Source organism: Pseudonaja textilis, chromosome 2, assembly GCF_049901715.1.
Source record: "Pseudonaja textilis isolate UNSWEBS1 chromosome 2, rPseTex1.2, whole genome shotgun sequence".
In the NCBI taxonomy this organism is placed as follows: domain Eukaryota; kingdom Metazoa; phylum Chordata; class Lepidosauria; order Squamata; family Elapidae; genus Pseudonaja; species Pseudonaja textilis.
In genome coordinates this window covers 122,252,754-122,272,837 of record NC_141991.1, presented here as the reverse complement: position 1 = coordinate 122,272,837, position 20,084 = coordinate 122,252,754, and the positions used below count along the sequence as shown (strand labels likewise).

At 38.3% G+C, this 20,084-nt stretch overlaps 1 protein-coding gene across 1 annotated transcript in view; it reads left to right on the top strand.

The window, feature by feature from the left end:
- The window catches only part of RHBDL3 (rhomboid like 3), a 127,975-nt gene that overhangs the window by 79,847 nt on the left and 28,044 nt on the right, over nt 1-20,084 (top strand). The window contains exons 5-6 of the mRNA XM_026711171.2: nt 15,175-15,399; nt 19,633-19,781. Coding sequence (XP_026566956.1) covers nt 15,175-15,399; nt 19,633-19,781 — 374 coding nt within the window. The remainder of the gene's footprint in view (nt 1-15,174; nt 15,400-19,632; nt 19,782-20,084) is intronic.

Genomic DNA, 20,084 nt, shown 5'->3' with positions numbered 1-20,084 from the left:
TAATATTTTTAAAAAATATTATTATGGGCCTAGTTTTCCTTGGAGTACAAATCCCACTAGCTCACCAGTACAAAAAGTTATGAGGTACGGCCTTGTTATAAGGTAGAGTGAGGCAATCACATATTGTCTGCTGCCCCATTTTGAACTTGCACAGTTGAAATCCACTAAAATCACCAATTTTCAGAGGTGTTCCATTTTTGTCCTTTTGGTTTTGGGACACCAGCCCTTCCCCAATAAAACAGGTGCAATGTGATGAAAGGTACACCTGCAGGAGCAGTGGGGGAGAATTTGGCAACAGAGAGCTTTCCAAGAGAGAGGTCCAGATTAAGAGACTGCACTGTCCCAAGCTGGAGGCAAGGGGTTCAGGATAGCTACATCCTAGGATCTCTCAGGGTATATATCATCAAATCGGTTAGAAGGTTATCGCATTTTAGCGTTAGCATTTAGCGTTTTACAGCGCTCTCTGGGCACTAGACAATGTAGAAGTGTTATTTGCATATTGCCCCCAACAATCTGGATCCTCATTTTACCAGCCTTGGAAGGATGGAAGGCTGAGTCAACCCTGAGTTCTGCCAGGTTTGAACTCCAGGCTGTGGACTTGCAGTACTGCATTCTAACCACTGCGCTACCAGATGGTAGGTTTAGTTTTGCAAGATTCTGTCCATTAAGTGAAAGCAAATGAAAGATTTAACTCATTTATACCTTGCTGTTTTATCTCTGGGCTTAAGTTGGGTCTGATGTGTGTTGACTTTTTAGTAGTTTTAACACACTTGCTTTGCTTAACCCTCCTGTTCCTCCTCCCAATTTGAAAGTAAAGAGGAAGGAGAGATACCAATAATAGAAGAATTATCTAGAAGATAATTGTAGGTGTATTGTCTCTTTTTGACTTCTCCATTTTTTCCCTCTCTCTTTCCACTCCTTGGAAAATTATGGTTACTGTTTATCAGTATTAACAAAATTACGATAATGCATATAACTCATTCCCTATAAAATGTCACTTTCCAAACTTTTAGAGAAATCTGTCTCCATCATAAAACTCAGGGAAAGGGGCAACATTTTGACTTTCCACTGACCGAGTGCACATTCTATGTAACATTTTTTATGGTTACAGATAACTCCAGTGTGCGTGAGAGGACAGATATTGAAGTGGTTAAAAACATCCACACATTAATCCTCATGATAAAAAGGAGAAAACATTCCATTCCAGGTGGATTAGATAACACTTTTAAAATATCATTATTATTTTTTTGCAGGAAGAGTTGTTATGAAGAAGCACACCATATGTCTGTGCTGAAGTGGAAGATGTACATTTATGTCTTGTTTTTCATTATAATTATTTTACAGTGTTTAGAAATACCTCTGTAGAATAGATATTTCAGTTACATAAAACATATGCCCTTAACTTTGCTGTGCAAGATCCCAGGGTTGATGCTGCTCTTTCTAAACCCCGATGGCTATCTTCAAAAACCAATCAATTAAATCTTGCCACCAGTTTATTGGAAGGAAGACAGAAAGCTGTTGCTGAATGACTTGGAAATTTTTCTTAGAAAATATACAATCTGAGGCCTGACATTTGCACAATGAGTTACTATAACTCACTTGGGCTTGAGAGTTCTTTATGAATCCAGAAGCACATTTGCTTTTGTGATTGGCAACTAGTTTAAAGCCTCTGGATTGGTCAGTTGTGGAAGAAATATTGGGAGCTTGACTGTTTTTTTTACCCATTAACAGACATTGCCCTTGAATTTCCACACTTTAGTTTCCATTTTCCATAGCTGAGGTGCAGGAAGTTGAAGACTGTATCTTTATGAGACCAGGTTCATACACTGAACTATGATTTGTTGAATCATGATTTGCTGATTAACCAATCATATTGGGGTGAGCTTGGGAAAACAATGTGATGAGTTGCAGTGGGAGGACAATAGGGAAGAGTCCCGAGAAAGTAGAAAGTGTGAGAAAAAAACTCACAATAACCACACCTTTATTTTGTGATGGGGCAAAGAGACATTGATTGGGTCTCAAGACTCTATTGTTAATATCCTGCAGTGAGAAAATATTGTTTCTGGAATCCTCTTTGTTTCTTGACCTGACCCACCATAAAAGTTTGACCTCAATCTTGAACACTGAAAGTTCCTCCTGGCCCCATTTTATAACACACAAAATCAAGACAGGAATTAATTTTTGTTTCTCCTCCCTTCATGGCCCATTCCTTCCCCAAGGTCGTCTCTACATTCCTTTACATTTCCCACTTAGAGATTCAAGCGAGATTTGCTTCAGAACTCATGATGGGGTTTTGAAATGTGTTGAGATACTTTATCTCACCTGATTCATGGACTGGCAACAGTTCTTCATCTGTCATTCTCTTCTGAAACCAAATCCTGGATTAATGGAGTAGAGACCATGAAAGCAAACCAAATGCTGCAGAAATGGGAGCTTCGTGTTTTCAGGGTGAACCTGCTTCTCTTAGCGGCTGGCTCTTTAAATGGCCTAAGGATAACACTTTGGCAAACATCCAAGCGAGTACTTAATTTTCAGCATGTAAATGCTCCAGTAGTTTCCTTCACTGGTAGCTGCCCTATGTACTAATTATAGTTGCCTGGAGTAGAGTTATAGATGTCAGTCTCTCTAAGTTAATGGCTGAATGGATATCTCATTGCTTCCTTGGGTTCGGAGTTGTGTTGAATTGTAGGGAAGAATTATGGATTGGTTAGCGAAGAGAACTTTTTGCTTCGGGCTATTTATTTATTAAGTGCATAGTGCAGACACCACAAGAGCAGCAAGAAGTTACAGTACATAAAGCAGGCTTCAATATGACGCACATGAACAAAAGGGGCTGGGCCTCACAATTCCATGGCTACCATCTTGCCTGTTTTGACTTCTGCTGCCCTGCAGACACCACTGTCTGTATATAAAACTTTTAGAAAATTTACAGCTTTCTCCTTAAGGTACACACCAGACTTATAGAAAGAGAAAAAGAGAGGGAGAGAAGAATGAATTACCCCACTTCAAGAAGTTGAAGTCCTCTTCTTTCTACTGTCAGCCTTGTGAGGTAGTCATGAAATGCATTTAGGAGTACTGACTCTATCTAAGCACCAAGATTAAAATTATCAGAATTTTGCAAGTCTGAAAATACCCCTCTCATTTCTCCTTTTTACTACCCCCAAAACTAAGGAGGTTCCCTTCTGAGATGCTTTCTCTACCCCTCTTTTGGACTCAAATGTTGCTTATCAGACCGTTCTCTAGGCTGCGGCACTTTTTTCTATGTTGAATCTCTCTTGATCAGCTTCCATCCATTATTCCTTGTCTGGCCTTCAGGAGCTTTGGAAAATAGCTTGACCCCTTCCTCTCTGTGGCAGCCCCTCAAATATTGGAACACTGCTACCATGTCTCCCCTGGTCCTTCTCTTCACTAGACTAGCAATGGCCAGTTTCTGCAACTGTTCATTGTATGTTTTAGCCTCAGTCTCCTAATCATCTTGGTTCAATCATCTTGGATCAATCAGATGCTTCCGCTAAAAACCACGCAGTTCATCCTCCCCTGGTGCTGGCCAATTCTTGATCTTCCTTGCCATTTTCTCCACCACATCTGCTGCTATTACAAGTTTAGCTTCATTTTAATTCTTTCTTTCTTTCTTTCTCTAAGAAACCTTCTTTCTCTAAGCTGCGTTCTTATCATATTTCTTTGGGTTGTCTCATGGCTGGGCCCAAAACTGCCCTGTTTCTTCTTTGTCAGATGTTGACTGATTCACTGCTGTCTCTTTATTAATGGATCAGTCAAAATTATTCAGATTCGCTTGAAACTGGAGATTCTGCTAATAGTGTGCAATTCGACCTTTGTATCTGCTGATCTACTCGCCTATATCTGTAATTTACTGCTCTGCTTTATAATTTCCAGTGCTTCTTTAATCTTTCTTGGTGATATATTGTTTCTAAATCAAAGTACCATTTTATAATGCCTTGATACGACCACACTTGGAATATTGCATCCAGTTTTGGTCGCCACGATAAAGATGTGAAGATGTTGAGACCCTAGAAGGAATGCAGAGAAGAGCTACAAAGACGATTAGAGGACTGGAGGCTAAAACATATGAAGAACAGTTACAAGAATTAGGTTTATCTAATTTAATGAAAAGAAGGACTAGGAGTGATATGATAGCAGTGTTCCAATATCTAAGAGGCTGCCACAGAGAAGAAGGGGTCAAGTTCAACTTTTTCTCCAAAGCACCTGAAGGCAGGACAAGAAACAATGGATGGAAACTAGTCAAGGAGAGACCCAATCTAGAACTAAGGAGAAATTTCCTAACAGTGAGAACAATTAATCAGTGGAACAACTTGCCTCCAGAAGTTGAGGGTGCTCCATCACTGGTGGTTTTTTTGTCTGGTAGAGGGTCTCCTACTTGAGCAGGGGATTGGAATAGAAGGCCTCCAAGTTCCCTTCTGACCCTGTTGTTCTGTTATTTCTTGACCAGGTTCTTCACCTTCTTTTCTTTCATCTGTTCCAGCCTACTTAAATCTGTTCTTAGCTGATCTTATTTTCCAGCCTGATCTACCGTTTTGGAGGCGCACTATTTGTCTTTTGTTTCTGGTTTGTTGATTTTGCACCCAAGATATTCAGTTATAACCGCCAGCCGTGCTGTACATTAGTTGGTTTGAAAAAACGCAGCGGTAAAGGGATTGGAAAGAATTTCAGGAGCCACACGCTGCACATTTTCCCTCCCTTGTTGCAAAATTGAGTGTAAATGATTCCTTCATCATCTATCTTGTTTGGAAATAGGCTTCAGAAGCATATCTAACTGTGGTAAATAAGCATATTGTAATAGTGTTCCATTACACATTTCTCCCTCAGGCGTGAATGTATTTGAGAAGGCATAGCGTGTATTGTTAGGAAGCAATCTCAACCACTTCCTTCTTTGCATGCTGAATAATCCAATAAACAATTTTAAGGAAAGTGAATATTTAATGAATCAGAGGATGCTTTTTTTTTCTTAATCCCTTTTCCATTTTGTATTTTATCCGTCTGCTTACATTTTAATAACCAGGTTATTAAAGAAGCTGCAGATCAACTGCATGGGAAAAGAACAAGATAGTTTTCCCTGGGGGTGGGGGAGTGGGTTGGACCTGAAAATATGCCAGGCCACAATAAATTCCCAGTTCTTTCTGTCAATGGTTAAGTATTTGATTCAAAAAACCCAAACCTAGAAATCAAGCAGTAAGTAAATTATGACCATATGGAAACTGTTCTCTGTGTGGTAGTGAAAGGCCCTTGATAATTAGCGATTACAATGCAATGAAATGTTGTTGCCCTGAATTTGTTGGATTTTCTCACACAAAAGGAGAACTCTAATTTTGCTTCATACATGATGTGAGACTTCTACAAGGGCCAGAACCTTAGGGTAGACTGGTCGCCAAAAAAATACCTCCAAAAGAAGGCAGGAACAAAGTATTATTGTTCTCTGCTACCATTCTCATTTTATGATATCTAAGCAAAATACCTGCAAGGAACATAAAAAAACCAGATGGAATTTCAATTGCATTATTATGGCCACTATTTTGACTTTTTGGACCAGACATATGGATACTCCTGTGTTTGATTTATGTGTTTTCAAATATTTGTCCAACACATCTATAAAAGCTGTTGATCTAAAACAACTATATAAAAATCTCTCTGGGGACTTTTTTTGAAATTACATTCTATGATGTGAACTGTGTTTCAGTTTCTCTCTCTCTCCCTCTCCCTCCCTCCCTCCCTCCCTCTCTCTCTCTCTCTCTCTCTCTCTGTCTCTCTGTCTCTCTCTCCCTCCCTCCCTCTTCCTCACCCACACACAGACACACAAGTAGAAGTAAAAATGGAACACGTGGAATGTAGTACAGTCTTGGTTAAAGGAATTTTTATATTAAAATTATTTAAATAAATCTCAAAAGTTTGCATGCTTGTTAAGTATTATAATGCTAACACATTAACCATTGTTTTTTTAGCCATGATAAATATTTAGATATTTTTATAAAATCCTTCATGGATCGCCTACAATAGCATTTTCAATTGCCTAAATCAATGCCTTGCCCTTGATGGTAATAAATTACAGTAATATCCCTTACCAGATCACCTATGCATTTGTTCACAGACTAAAGCTGAATTCATGATTCATGCTGTTAAACTGCCCTTTATTTTACACTTGTTATCTTAAGGTCATGTTGTCACATGTTAGCAAATGTTCACTCCAGTCCAACTACCATTTACAGAACAGTTAACTTATTGAAATGTCTAGAAAGACTGAGAAATGTTTAGTTTGGCTGTGGTCATATGTCGAAGACTACCTATATTGTTATGAAAATAAAATGTATATTGAACAATCAGCCAGACAGCAATATAAATAGATGTCCTTAATTCTTAATCTTAGAAATGGATTCTGACTGAAACTTTCCAGCCTTTTCCCTTTGTCTTTACAGAATCTTGCAGGTCCAAATACTGAGAAAACCAAACCACACAGTTAATTCATATTTCTTTTATTGAGTTTGTAGTCTGTAATCATAAAAGAGGTTGCATAAATCAATAAAAGTATGTGTAGTTTAGAAAGCGATGGTTGAATGATAACTTATTTCAATTACTCATAGGTCTCTTGTCTCGCACCTGCTGAGGTGCTAGATAACACTGTGAAATGATGGTAAGATCTAAATTTACTCATAACTTTGGAGAAAAAGAGGAATTATATAGACTATGTCTTTACCAGAGAGCCTCCCCCAAGGGTATGATTAGAGTTAGGGTTGGGTTAGGATTGGCTCTCTAGGGTCATCACGAGTTAGGTGGCTTAGGAATATGATTTATAAAAAAAACCCATTCTCTTCCATTAGCATTGGATAGAAGTGCAGTTTCAAGTATTCAAGTTCAGTTCAAATATTTTACATTTCTAAGGGCTCTTCAACAGAGTAGCACTAAAATGCTGCTATCCAGGACGGAAGTGGACCTAAATGTATGCAAGCAGAATTAATTCCCCGCCGCATTTCAGATCCCTATTCTGCATTAAAGTAGGGATTCTGAGAGAAAAACAGAGAGGAGAACACTTCCCTTAGTGCCAGTTACTAGCAGTAGCATCTGGAATCCCATAGCAATGTCCTGAGAATCTTCTACTGCTAGTAACTGGACCAGCACCAAAGGAAATGTTCTCCTCTCTGCTTTTCCCTCCAAATCCCCACTTCAGTTCAAAATAAGGGATCTGAAAGGTGATGAGGAATTATTTCACTTGTGACCTGAATAACAGCATTTAAAAGGTATTCTGCTGAAGAGCCCTTCGAAATGTAAAATATTTGAAACTACCCCAACTGATACATTTATGTCCAATGCTAATGGAGAAGAGTGTTTTTTTATAAATCATATTTATAAGCCACCTGACTCATAATGAACCTGGAGAATCTCATTACAAGAACTTTTAAACAGAACTTTTGAAGTTTTTAGGATTTCATCTGGGAACATTAAGTGTTCTATTAAAGCGCAGAAAGTATTGTTTCCTCATTCTTTTCTTGCTGTAACATGAGCTTGTTTGTCTTTGAGGTAGGCAATTACAAGAATAATTATCTAGAGAGACGTCAGTCGGTTTCCCATTCTTTTTTTTTTTTCTTTCATCACATGGTATTATTTAGTGCTTTTATATGTCCGGATTAAATGGTTCTCGGCATTGAAAGCACCTAGACAGGATACAAGTAACCAGTATATAGCCTGTGAGAAATGAATAAAAAATGAAGATAGGTTGGGGAGAAAATGAAGAGGGTTTTAAATGTTGTTTGCTCTACTCAGCATTTGTTTTTACATATTTACTGGAAAATCGTTGGTTTCTATGACATCTACATATTTAAACAAAATAGCTTATTACAGGTAGTACTCCACTTTTAACCACAATTGAGCCTAAAATTTCTGTCGCTAAGTGAGAAATTTAAGTGAGTTTTGCCCCATTTTATGACTTTTCTTGCCGTGGTGGTTAAATGCATTGCTGTAGCTCTTAAGTTGGTAACATGGTTGTTAAGTGAATCTGGCTTCCCCAATGACTTTGCGTGTCAGAAGGTTGCAAAGAGTGATCACATGACCCCAGGACACTGCAATGTCATAAATTCAGTTGCCAAACATCTGAATTTTGATCACATGACCATAGGGATGCTGCAACAGTTGTAAGTGTGAAAAATGGTCATAAGTCACTTTTTTCAGTGCGGCTATAACTTCAAATGGTCACTAAATGAACTGTTGTAAGTTGAGGACGACCTGCATTTTGCTTGTAGGTGACTGAGCGGTGAGGAGCAGGAGAGTGTTTAGAACTGACTCTGATTGATATTTCCAGTTTGAAGGGCTTCAGCGACAGACAGGAATCCGCGATTGTGCGCAGTTTCTGTCTGGGTTTGCCGCTGGAGCACCCCGAGCCGTCTGGTTTCGGGGCTAAGCCACCCCGTAGAGGTGGTGAAGAGGGGGGAGACTGCCAGCAGGGTCGAGGAGAGCCACATCTCTTCTCCTCAGCTAGCCATTACTCCCTTTCCCAAAGGCGGTAGGAGCAGTGGTCAGAAATGGCCACCTCAAAGAAGAACTCAACCAGAAAAGAACATGCAGGAGGAAGATAAGAAGTGAAAGTTTTGGCTGACCGCGTTAAGTTGAAAAAGCTACAACTAAGGTACCCTGGAATTTAAATTTTACAAAAAATAACATCGCTCCCAAAGAAGAGTCGGAAGCAGCGAAAGAAAGTGAAAAGGGAAAGTTTTGGCTTTGTTTTTTTTCTCTCTCCTTCCCTATATTGACAATTAAGAGACTTAAATAAGAAATCGGAAAAATCTGCTTTGGCATCAATAGGCAATTAAGCTGAAAATAAAACAAAATGCCAAAGGGACAATAAAGATTTCTGGACATTAAAAACTTTTTCTTCTATAAGCAGGAAGGGAGAGAAAAAGAATAAGGGCAGGATCTGGAAGAGGGAGGAGACTGCCTGGACTTTAAAAGAATCTAAAGTAAAACTTCAGTAAGACTTCTAAAAGATACATTTTAACTGAAACTTTGCAACTAAATAGTAACCCCAGGAAGAGAAAGTGAAAACAAAGAAAGAGCAAAAAAGAAACAACTTGCGTGTATTTGGATTATTTGGTGATCTTTGGATTCTTGGTTATTATATTTGAATGACTAAAATCAATCGGGTGGTTGTTTAAAAATTTATACAATGGCATCACTTCTGGATGAATTGAAAATGGAACTTAAAAAGTACAAAGAAGATGCACAAGAAGAGAGGGGTTCTTTTGGCTTCGTTTTTCAGTTTTAGAAATGGAGCTCTGGAACTATGAGAAACAACAAGAAAAGACTGCAAAACAAGAAGACTGGGACAAAGAAGAAGCCATCTTTAATGAACAAGTAACTATGTGGGGAAGAAAAAGGAAAGGGGGCAAAGAGAATGGAGAATTTAAGACTTAAAAAAAACAACCAAAGAAAAGAAAAATAATTCAAAAAATAAGTATAATACTGGAAAGCAACAGAAAGGGGGAATACAGAAGAGGGAAATAGAGGTAGAGAGACAAAGGGTAAAAAGGGGAGAGAGAAGAAGAGAGGGAAGAAGGAAAGGAAAAGAAGTTACAAAGGTCCAGAGCAAGATATAAAGAAACAGGACCTATTTAGAGATAATGGGTGAAAATCTAAGTGAAAAAGGGGTTCTGTAAAGGTACATAAGATTGTATTGTTATATTTGTAATAGAAATAACTTTAGAAAATTGGAAACAACATATGATTAGAATGAGGGATAAAATAGTGTAATTTAGTGAAATGTTTGTGAATAAAATAAATGAGAAAATTGAATTAGGAAGGAACAGGAACACTTTAATTAGTCAAGGTTTTATAAAATATAAGTGAAGGGGGGCGGAATTAACTATGGAAAGTTTATAATTGTTCCCATAGAAGTATGATATTTAATTGAAAAGTAATGTGAAAAATATTAAGACTTTAATGAATATTAATATTAATGATTGAATTGAATTCGAATGGAATGTTTTAATTATATACATTTATAATTTTTTTTCTTTTTTTTCAAGAATACAGTGTGTGGTTTAAGAATGTACCAAGCAGAATCCGAATGGAAGTTATGTATTATATTGAATGTTACAACTTTAGGGGAAAGATATAAAGGCGTCATACTCCAATCAGTAACTACAGGAGAAATTTTGTTTAGTGAGAAAAGATAATAGACAATTGAAACAGGACAGACAGAAAGTATAAATATAATGATTTGAATTGAGATGAAATAAGTAAAATAAAATTGAGAAAATTAAAAGAGGAGAGAAGCTATGTAGAAAATGTAAAATAGTAATAAGATATGGAATAGAATATAAAAATGAGCATGAACCTGAATTTGCGTCTGTACAGGATTATGCTGCTTTCAAAAAAGATGTTTTATTTGTATTTCTTTTCTTTTTGTGAAAACTCAAATAAAATTTACAAAAGAAAAAAAAAAGAACTGACTCTGATTGTTCCCCATTTACAAACTTACATTATCTTTTCCATCCCACCATAAAATTATTGGTTTTGTCAGCCTTCCCAAATCTCAATTTTCTGTTGTGCTGTAGGTGATCTCAAGATACATAAGCATCTTAAACAAGCATCTTGCAACAGGAGTGGGCTTGTATTGTTTTATTTGAATATATGCATGCACATCATATTTGATATATGTATTTAAATCATGGGTACTTAAGGAAAATGAGATACCTGAGAAAGACCGCAGTCAAAACTCTGAAAAAAACAATAATTTCTTTCAGAAAAAAATAAGGCAGGTTCAGAAGACGTACCTGGATTTGGAGCAAATTACTAATTCAGGGAATTAAAATAAAATTCTAATAAGATAGATATGAGATTTCAATACGATAGCATGACCCAGAGAAAAGAAGGTTTACATATGAGGAGAGGGGATCTTATTTAATGAGATGAATATGCTGGTTCTGCAGAAGCCACCCAACCATATGTGGAGACATACTTAAAGAGTGTGAAACCAAGTGACATCTAAGTGACTCAATCACAGGAATGTTTTCTGCTCAAGCAGTTTTGAAATAAGGGGGTGCTGGGCCAGGGCACTAGTTACTTTAATGAAGTTGAGGCAGGTGAACTTGACAGGATGTCTGTGGAGATTCTCAATCATCCAAGTCATAGTTGCTTCAAAAGTGCTTTTCAAAAGACCCCTGGACTTCCTTGGGTTTTTGTCAGGGAATTGCACACCAGGTACCCCAATGGAAGTCAGAGATGATAACATGAACTTGTAATTTTATATAAATAAATAAATAAATATATTTTACATCTATATTCATAGCAAATAAGATGGTCAGGCAAACAGGAGCATCATAAGCAAATGCCAGAGCATACAACACACACAGAAGAAAAAGACGGGGGAGGGGAGGGGGAAATCCCCCCCTCCACACCCACAGCAACCAATCACAGCTTAGATTGCCTCACACAGGAGCAAATGTGAGCATTCTCCAATCAATCAACTACAACTGTGTGTTCTGGCTCATTGTACAACCCCACTGTTCCAGCTACTAAATTTAAATATCTTAATAGGGTTCCCCCCTTTTTCCCCCTTGAGAGGCTGCTACTATTATGAAAATAATTCAGGCAGTTCCGGTTTGCAGCGCTTCGAGGCAGGCAGGAATCCGTGACTGTGCGTGGTTTCTGCCTCCGCTTGCTGCTGGAGTGCCCTGAGCCACCCGGCTTCAGGGCTAGCCACCTCTGTAGAAGGTGGCAAAGATAGGGGGGGGTCTGGCAGGGTTGAGAGATATCGCACCTCTCTTCTCTAGCCAGCAAAACCCTCTTTTCCGAAGGCAGTTGAGTGTCGGTCAGAAATGGCCGCCACATAGAAGTGCTCAGACGGAAAAAGAAAGTTCAGGAGGAGTTGAGAAGAAGTGAAAATGTTTTTGCTGACCGGAACAAAGCAACAACAAAAGTACCCTGGAACTCAAAATTTGTGAAAGATACATCGTTTCCAGAGATTTACAAGCGGCGAATGGAAATTAAAAGGAAAAGTTTTTTTCTTTCACTCTCCTTCCTAACATTGACAGCGAATAGAAATACATGAGAAATCGGAAAAACCTGCATTGGCACTAATAGGTAATTAAATGCTAAAGGGATAATAAGGATTTCTGAATTCTTAAAAAAATTTTTTTTTTTTTGCTGTAAGTGGGAAGGGAGAGGAAAAGAATTGGAGCAGGATTTGGAAGTAAGGAGGAGATTGCCTAGAATCTTAAAGAATTACTAAATACTAACAAGACTTCTAAAAGATACATTTTAACTGGAACTTTGCAACTAAACAGTAACCCCAGAAAGAGAAAGTGAAGAAAGAAGAAAGTGCTAAAAGAAATAGCTTATTTGGATTTTTTGGTGACTTTGGGACTTTTGGAAATTATCTTTGACTAAAAACACTTGGGTGGTTGTTTTGGAAAAACTTTTTCTTTCTACAATGGCATCACTTGTGGATGAATTGAAAATTGAATATAAAAAATACAAAGAAGAACAAGAAGGGAAAGACTCTCTTGGCACTCTTTTTCAATTCTTAGAAATGGTGATTTGTACCTATGAGAAACTGACTGCGCAACAAGATGATTGGGATAAAGAAGAAGCCATCTTTGATGAACAAGTAACTTTATTTGGGGAAGAAAGGGAGAAAGAGGAAAAGAAAAAGGAAAGGGGGACTTTAAGTTTTGAAAAAACAACCAAAAAAGAGAAAAATAAGGTGAAAAGTGGATATAATGTTAGAAAACAACAGAAAGGGGGAAAGCAGAAGAAGAAAAGAGAGGTGGAGAGACAAGGGAGTAAAAAGGGCAGGGAGAAGAACAAGCATGGGAGGAAGGAAGGGATGAGAAGCCTTAATGGTGGGGAGCGAGATGTAAAGAAACAAGATTCATTTAGAGATAATGGGTAAATTTAATTGAAAAAGGGATTCTGTAAAGGTACATAAGATTGTATTGTTATATTTGTATTTAGAAATAATATTAGAAAATTGGAAACAACATGTGATCAAAAATGGGATAAAATATTTAGTGTAACTTTGTGAAATTTTTGTGAATAAAAGGAAGGCAATGAAATAAATGAGAGAATTGAAATAGGAGGAAATGGGAACATCTTAATGATATAATGATTTAAAATATAAGTGATGTGATGTAAAATGTTTAAGATTTAAATGAATATTAATATTAATGATTAGATTTGAATTGGCATGGATAGTTGTTTTAATTATATTATATACTTATAAAATTTTTCTTTTATAAAACATAATGTGTAATTTTAGAATGTACTAAACAGAATCCCAATGGAAGTCATGTATTATATTAACTGTTATAAATTTAGGGGAAAGAGTTAAAGGCGTCATACTCCAATCAGTGTACAGGAGAAATTTTGTTTAAAGAGAAAAGATAAACAGATAGCTGGAAACAGAACAGACAAAGAATAATAAGCATTATGATCTGAACTGAGATGAGATAAACAAAATAAAACTAAGAAATTTAAAAGAGGTGAGAAGCTATATAGAAAATGGAAAATGGTAATAAGATATAGAATGGTATATAAAATGAACATTAATTTGAATTTGTGTCTGTACGAAGAGATGTAACCCGGGATCAAGCAGCTTTCAGAAAAGATGTTTTATGTTTTTATGTTTTATGTTTTGTTTGTTTGTGTATTGTCTTTGAAAATCAATAAAATTTGTTTTAAAAAAAAGAAAGTAATTCAGGAATTAGCTGAATCTAATAATGGAGTACCTAACAGTCAAAAGTTACAGTGCTTCTGAGCAGGAAGGTGCTTTGTGACAATTAGAGTATATAATTATTGAATTGACAGAAGCAGACAAGTGTCACCAGCAGACAGGTGATTGATGGTGAATTATGGCTGAAAATTCAAGGAAGCAGACGTGCTTCTGGCAGTGTTACAGAGGTTTTCAGTCTCTTTTGTTTTCCTAGCATTTTAATTGATTGGTTTAACCTGTGCGATTGCTGTATATATTTGCTGCTTGTCTTGTATTTTCTTAACATGCCCTTTTCTTGTTTTGTGATTTTTTCTCTCTCATCACTCTGGGATGATTTGCATTGTATTCTTGTGCAAGCCCGTTCTCCCTGAAGAAATTAAGGGCAGCTTAAAAATGGTTGTACATAACAAATGATAAATAACATGTATCGTCGAGGCGGCTCACACCTCAGCCCCCTTCATTCAGAACACAGCTTAGAGCAGCGTGATTAGTTTGTTTTGAAGCAGTTTGGCCCAGCTTGAAGCAATTATCCATGTACATTGTAGATATGAATGAAGAAGGTCTGGTCTCTGAAATCTTGTACAGATGAGCCAAAAAGAAAAGGATCAAACACCAATAAGCATCACCACCAACCCGGAATGCTAATACTGTGGTACTTTCTCTTGTGTGCTGAGTTAAGTCTTGGCAGCTTTCTACAAGCAGATGTTAGCAGAGCGGCAGTCTACAGGAATAAAGGGCTCTCTGAAATGTTTTTAGCAATTGCACAAGAGTGTTTATTTGTATGCGAAAGCATATGTGTGAATTTGGAATATACTCTGACTCTATTAGGCAGGAATAGATAGCTCCAGAGATCTCGGTTAATTAAGCACCATCCAGTTGGGATCACTTCTGGTCATCTCATTTGTCTGTAAGCGATGATCATTCCTAGCTCAGGGATCTGTTTGATAATATGCAGTCACTATTTTTTCTTCTCTTTCTACTTACCTACCTACCTACTACCTGCATACCTGCCTATTTATTTATGCAGTTTGCAGGGTACCCAGGTCATGTGATCACCTTTGGTGACCTTCTGACAAGCAAAGTCAATGGGGAAGCCAAGATTCACTTTGCAAAACCGTGTTACTAACTGAACAACTGCAGTGACTCTCTTAACATCTATGGCAAGAAAGATTGTGAAATGGGACAAAACTCACTTAACAACTGTCTTGCTTAGTAGCAAAAATGTTGGGCTCAGTTATGGTCATGTTGAGGACTACATGTAGAGTAGTTTAAATCAAAAGGAAGTTAATTTCTTTCGAATATGTATTGTTTGTATCTTGTAGAATTCTGCATTGTGGTCAACTATTAAACCCTGATAATATATCTTAACACCCTTAGCCTGAGCAGCTTATAGTTTGACTAAAGCATTTTAATCTTTTTCTTTCCTTCTTCTGTATCTTCAGATGAGTAACAAGAGGTCCAATAGCTTCCGCCAGGCCATTTTGCAAGGGAACAGGAGGCTGTGCAGCAAGGCCCTCCTGGAGGAGACAGGACTCAGCCTTTCTCAGCGGCTGATTCGACACGTGGCATATGAGACGTTACCCCGTGAGATAGACCGGAAGTGGTACTACGACAGCTATACCTGCTGTCCTCCACCTTGGTTCATGATTGCCATCACAATTGTAGAGGCAAGTATCATCAAGCACAGAATGGTGTGGGTGGGGTTGACCTAGTCTATTGTATTCTCTTTGGTCTGAAAAGGGTTAAGCTTGCGAGCCATCAGACAAAGTTGGGTGTCACCTAATCCCAATATAATTTAGACCAGGGTTGTCCACCCTTGGCAACTTTAAGACTTGTGGATTTTAACAGAATGGCTGGGAGTTGAAGTCCACAGGTCTTAAAGTTGCCAAGGTTGGACAACCCTGATTTAGACCCTAATATACGATACGTAATTTAAATGCTAATATTTACACAGATAAAGAGCCTAAGGTTTTTTTCTGGAATATGGTTTGGAAAAGTAATGAGCTACTGGTACAGACTGGGAGCAGATATAACGTATTAAATGGGTTCTTTGGTATGTGCCATGGCAACATGTGTGTTTTCACAAATAGTTCATTGTTTTCATTTCTTAAAAAGTTTTAATGAAGGTATCGGCCTGTGGCTTTCTAAATGTTATCAGATTCCAACTCCCATAAAATTTGGCCAGTTGTCCCAGCCAGTGGTCAAAAATAATGGGATTTATATGTAGCAGCTGTAAATTCCCCACTTTTACCTAAGAACAGAATAAGGAATGTCTCCTCTCTGGCAGAACACTCTTTTCAAGGAGATCTACTGAGATTGTGGTAGTTTAGAAGTAGCCAACATTCACTTGGAAAGAAGTAGATATTAGATGTGAGTTAGTACCATTGTGCGTCTGGCATTAACAAAAAACATCTCTTCTACACTTTCAGTTTTGATAACAACCATGTTTGTAAAAGGAAGCGTTCCCCCACAAGTAATTACTCGCAAACTGAGGGAGTTGTCTGACATTCACCAAGAAGAATTAAAAAATGCTGCTGAAACAGTGAAGGACAAATGGTGATGGATGTGATGCAAGTAACCAGGAACAGGAGTTGAGTGCAAAGCACTTTGAGTTTATTACATGTTATCTGACCTACTAATGCTCCAGACAAATTAAGTGGTAGATAAGAGTCAACAGAGTGCATGGAGGGCTGAATCTAGGTCTCTTGTGGGAGCATAGTGATTCCAAATTGATGACACATTTGATTCCACCCTCGGGCTTAGCCTGGTCTTCTCCTACAGTGTTGGTGCCTTTGAAGGAGGGGTGCCGACCAGTGAAATTTAATTGTTTTCGTACTGCATAAACAAGGCTTTCCTCTCCTAGTTATCTTTACCTCCTCCCCAAGCAGCTTTGTTCTCCCCTTTGCCTTTGTCTTCTCTTCACAGGGCAGCTACCCTTCCCTCTTGCCCTCCGTCCATCTTCTTTCCTCTTCCCCCACTTCCTCCTCTGTTATTTCCGCTGAAAGGAGGGAGGAGAAGGGAACTTTGTTTGTCTGTGTGCTTGTGTTTCTCTTGTGAAAGTGGTTTGCGTATGTGAGAAAGAATAGATAGTACATAGGAAATTAGTTACCTAAATGAGATGCCGAATTTGCTGGCAATCAGTGGTGATTGTTTTCATTTTACTTTATCCTGGTGTGGCCTTGCTTTTTTTAGTATTGCTTCAGGAAGAGATACGTATGTGTGTGTTTCCATCTGTATGAGTCCATACTACGCATGTTATAGAGGAGGGTTTGTTTAGACCAGTGGTTCACAACATTTTCTTCACCATGGATCCCCTTTAAATACCATTTGTAGCCATGCCCCCCACCCAAGACTTAACTCAAGATTTAAATCATAACATTTCTTCAAACCTTTGTGGATCCTTCTGTGATGACATCATGTGCAATTCCCCCCACCCCCCCCCCATGGACCATAGGTTGAGAACCACTGATTTAGAAGATAGTGAAAATCTTCGTTTGAGAAGAGGGGAGTTAGGAATTGCATAGAATTTGGTGTGTGTGTGTGTGTGTGTGTGTTTCCCTGCCTACTATCTTTGTCTTCAATTAAGAGTAATCTTCTTTTAAAGTAACTATGATGTTAGTAAGAGATAGGATGGAAACAAACGCAGAAATGGAACTGTAGGGCTCAGTATTAAGGTATCTCCAATGCTACTTGGCAGATTAAAGTCAGGTGGGATTGAGAATTTCTGCAACTCTTCACTTGGGATTAGGATGTTCTACAAGGTTTGGTTATTTAAAAAAAAAAATCCATCATGCTTTTTACATGACAGTGAGAGAAGTCATGTTAGCAATTTTTGAGGGACAGGCAGCACTACCTCTCTGTTCCTCCAGAATGGCAGTAGACCTTCTGAATGGCTAGATTACATGAATAACATGATGTTTAAACCAAGGAAGTCCCGTCCAAGGAGTTTTAAGATGGGAAACCTGGACAGTATAATTCACCTACTGTTGGATAAATTACTGCCTCTGAAGGACCATGTCATTTTGAAGAAACAATTAAATGAATGAATGATGCCAAGTTCAAGTTGAGGTCTATTCTTTGCTATGAGGGAAATGGAAATAACATGGAGCAGGAGTAAGCCTTTGGCCTTTTAATTTCTTGTTCGGTCCTTTGATCTCTCAAATAAAGCTTTATTTATAGTTCAGCATAATGCTGAAATATATCTTCAGGCATTTCTCAATGGTTTTAATTACTTTCTATTGAGCAATTAAACAAAAATAATGGGATTGCAGTAGAAAGGATGACAGTACATTTTAAAAATCTGAAAGGATGCAGATCATCTAACACTACGTTTGTAGGAGGTTTGTATAACACACCTGTGGATCTATCATGTATTAGTGCAATGGGTCAGTTTAGCATACAGGTAGGCCTCAGCTTACAACAGTTCATTTAGTGACTGTTCAAAGTTACAACGGCACTGAAAAAAGTGACATGACCATTTTTCACACTTAAGACTGTTGCAGCGTCCCCGTGGTCACGTGATCAAAATTCAGAGACTTGACAACTGACTCGTATTCATGACAATTACAGTGTCCTGTGGTCATGTGACCATCGATTGCGACCTTCTGACAAGCAAAGTCAATGGGGAAACCAGATTCACGTAACAACCATGTTACTAATTTAGCAACTGCACTGATTCACTTAACAAATGTGGCAATTAAAGTTGTAACTGAGGCAAAACTCCCTTAAATTTCTCACTGAGCAACATAAATTCTGACCTCAATTGTGGTCGTAAATCGAGGACTACCTGTGTATATGCATATAAAACTTATGTAGTTTTTACATTTGCATCGCACACTGATTTAGTTGATAATACGTTTTGTTGCATAGCCAGATAACATAGGAAATATGTGTTCATCCAGTGGAAATTAAATGTCACTGAATCCTCCTGGAATCGATTTAGCTGAAAAAAATATGTTTCATGACCTTCTTTGGATCTGCTGGCCTTTCTTCCAATGGCCTAAATTTGGCATCAGTGTGAGAAGGGCTTAAAACCAGACAGATTGTATTTGTGTGGGATTACTTCAGAGAAGAAATTCTGGCCAGTTATGGATTCTGCCACTGCAGGGATTTATGTATGCCCATGTAATCCTCCTTTTACATTGCCTGGATTCCCACATTATCCTAAACCATTATGTAATCTGCTTGGCTTTGGCTCAGCAAGATGGAAGAAGCAGCCGTTGCAACATAATCAAGCTTTATGGAAGTCAATCTTGTAGTTTCTGGAAGTTTCCCAGAAGTTGTTGCATATGAAATAGCGTAAGGTAAATTTAAAAATTTGGTTATGAGTATTTAACATGGCGCCATTCATGTGTTCATTATTCAAGTATTTTGATTCAGCTTGCGCAGACAAAGCTTAAATATATGGTTCCTGAAGATGAGCTAACAGATAGGTTGTCCTCAATGGGAGGGATTAATATTAGATATCTGATACCTCCTCCACATTTAAAGCAAAGACGTAACCAAGAAAGTCCAAACCAACATCGAGTTAGAAGTACTGTTGTTGAACTGAGCTGTTTATATTTCTTAAAATGCGCAGATTTTTTTTTTTCCTTACTGCATTTGGATTCAAGAGGGCAAAGGTAAACATTTGTGAGCCAATCTGCAACTCCTTAAATTGCATGTACCTTTTCCCCAGGATCACAGTGCAGCTCCACAATTCCACAATGTCACCGTGATGACAACGTAGTCACGCAATTCCAGGGAAAAGTGCAGCTCTTTATAAAGGACTTGCCTGGAGATATCGTGTGAACACCCCCTCATGCTCCAAAGCACCTTTCCTCCCTCCAGTTAAAAGCTCTATTTTGTTCTGGATTTGCAAATGGAATTTGGTTAATTGTGGGCTTTCCCTGGTTTCCTAGGTTGCCTTCTTTCTTTACAATGGAATGGTCCTGGATAGATTTGTGCTGCAAGTCACCCATCCCTTCTATCTGAAGAATTCATTATTATATCATCCTCAACTCCGTGCCCAGGCCTGGAGGTACCTCACCTACATCTTCATGCATGCAGGGTGAGTGCTGTGGAAATGCCAACATCTCCATTGTGACATAGTATTAGGGTAGGGGTGTCAATCTCACGTCGTCACGGCGGTGTCACGTGACACATCGGGACTCTTTTCCCCTTCACTAAACTGGGCGTGGGCATGGCCAGCGCGTGACACATTCGGCCTGTGGGCCGGGAGTTTGAAAGCCCTGTATTAGGGGAAGAGGGTAAGGGAGATCTTGCAATTGGCATACTTGGCAGCCCTCAGGGTCCAATATCACAGCATGGCCCTCTGTGCCTCACCTCTTTAAAATCAGCTTTCCATGTGGGC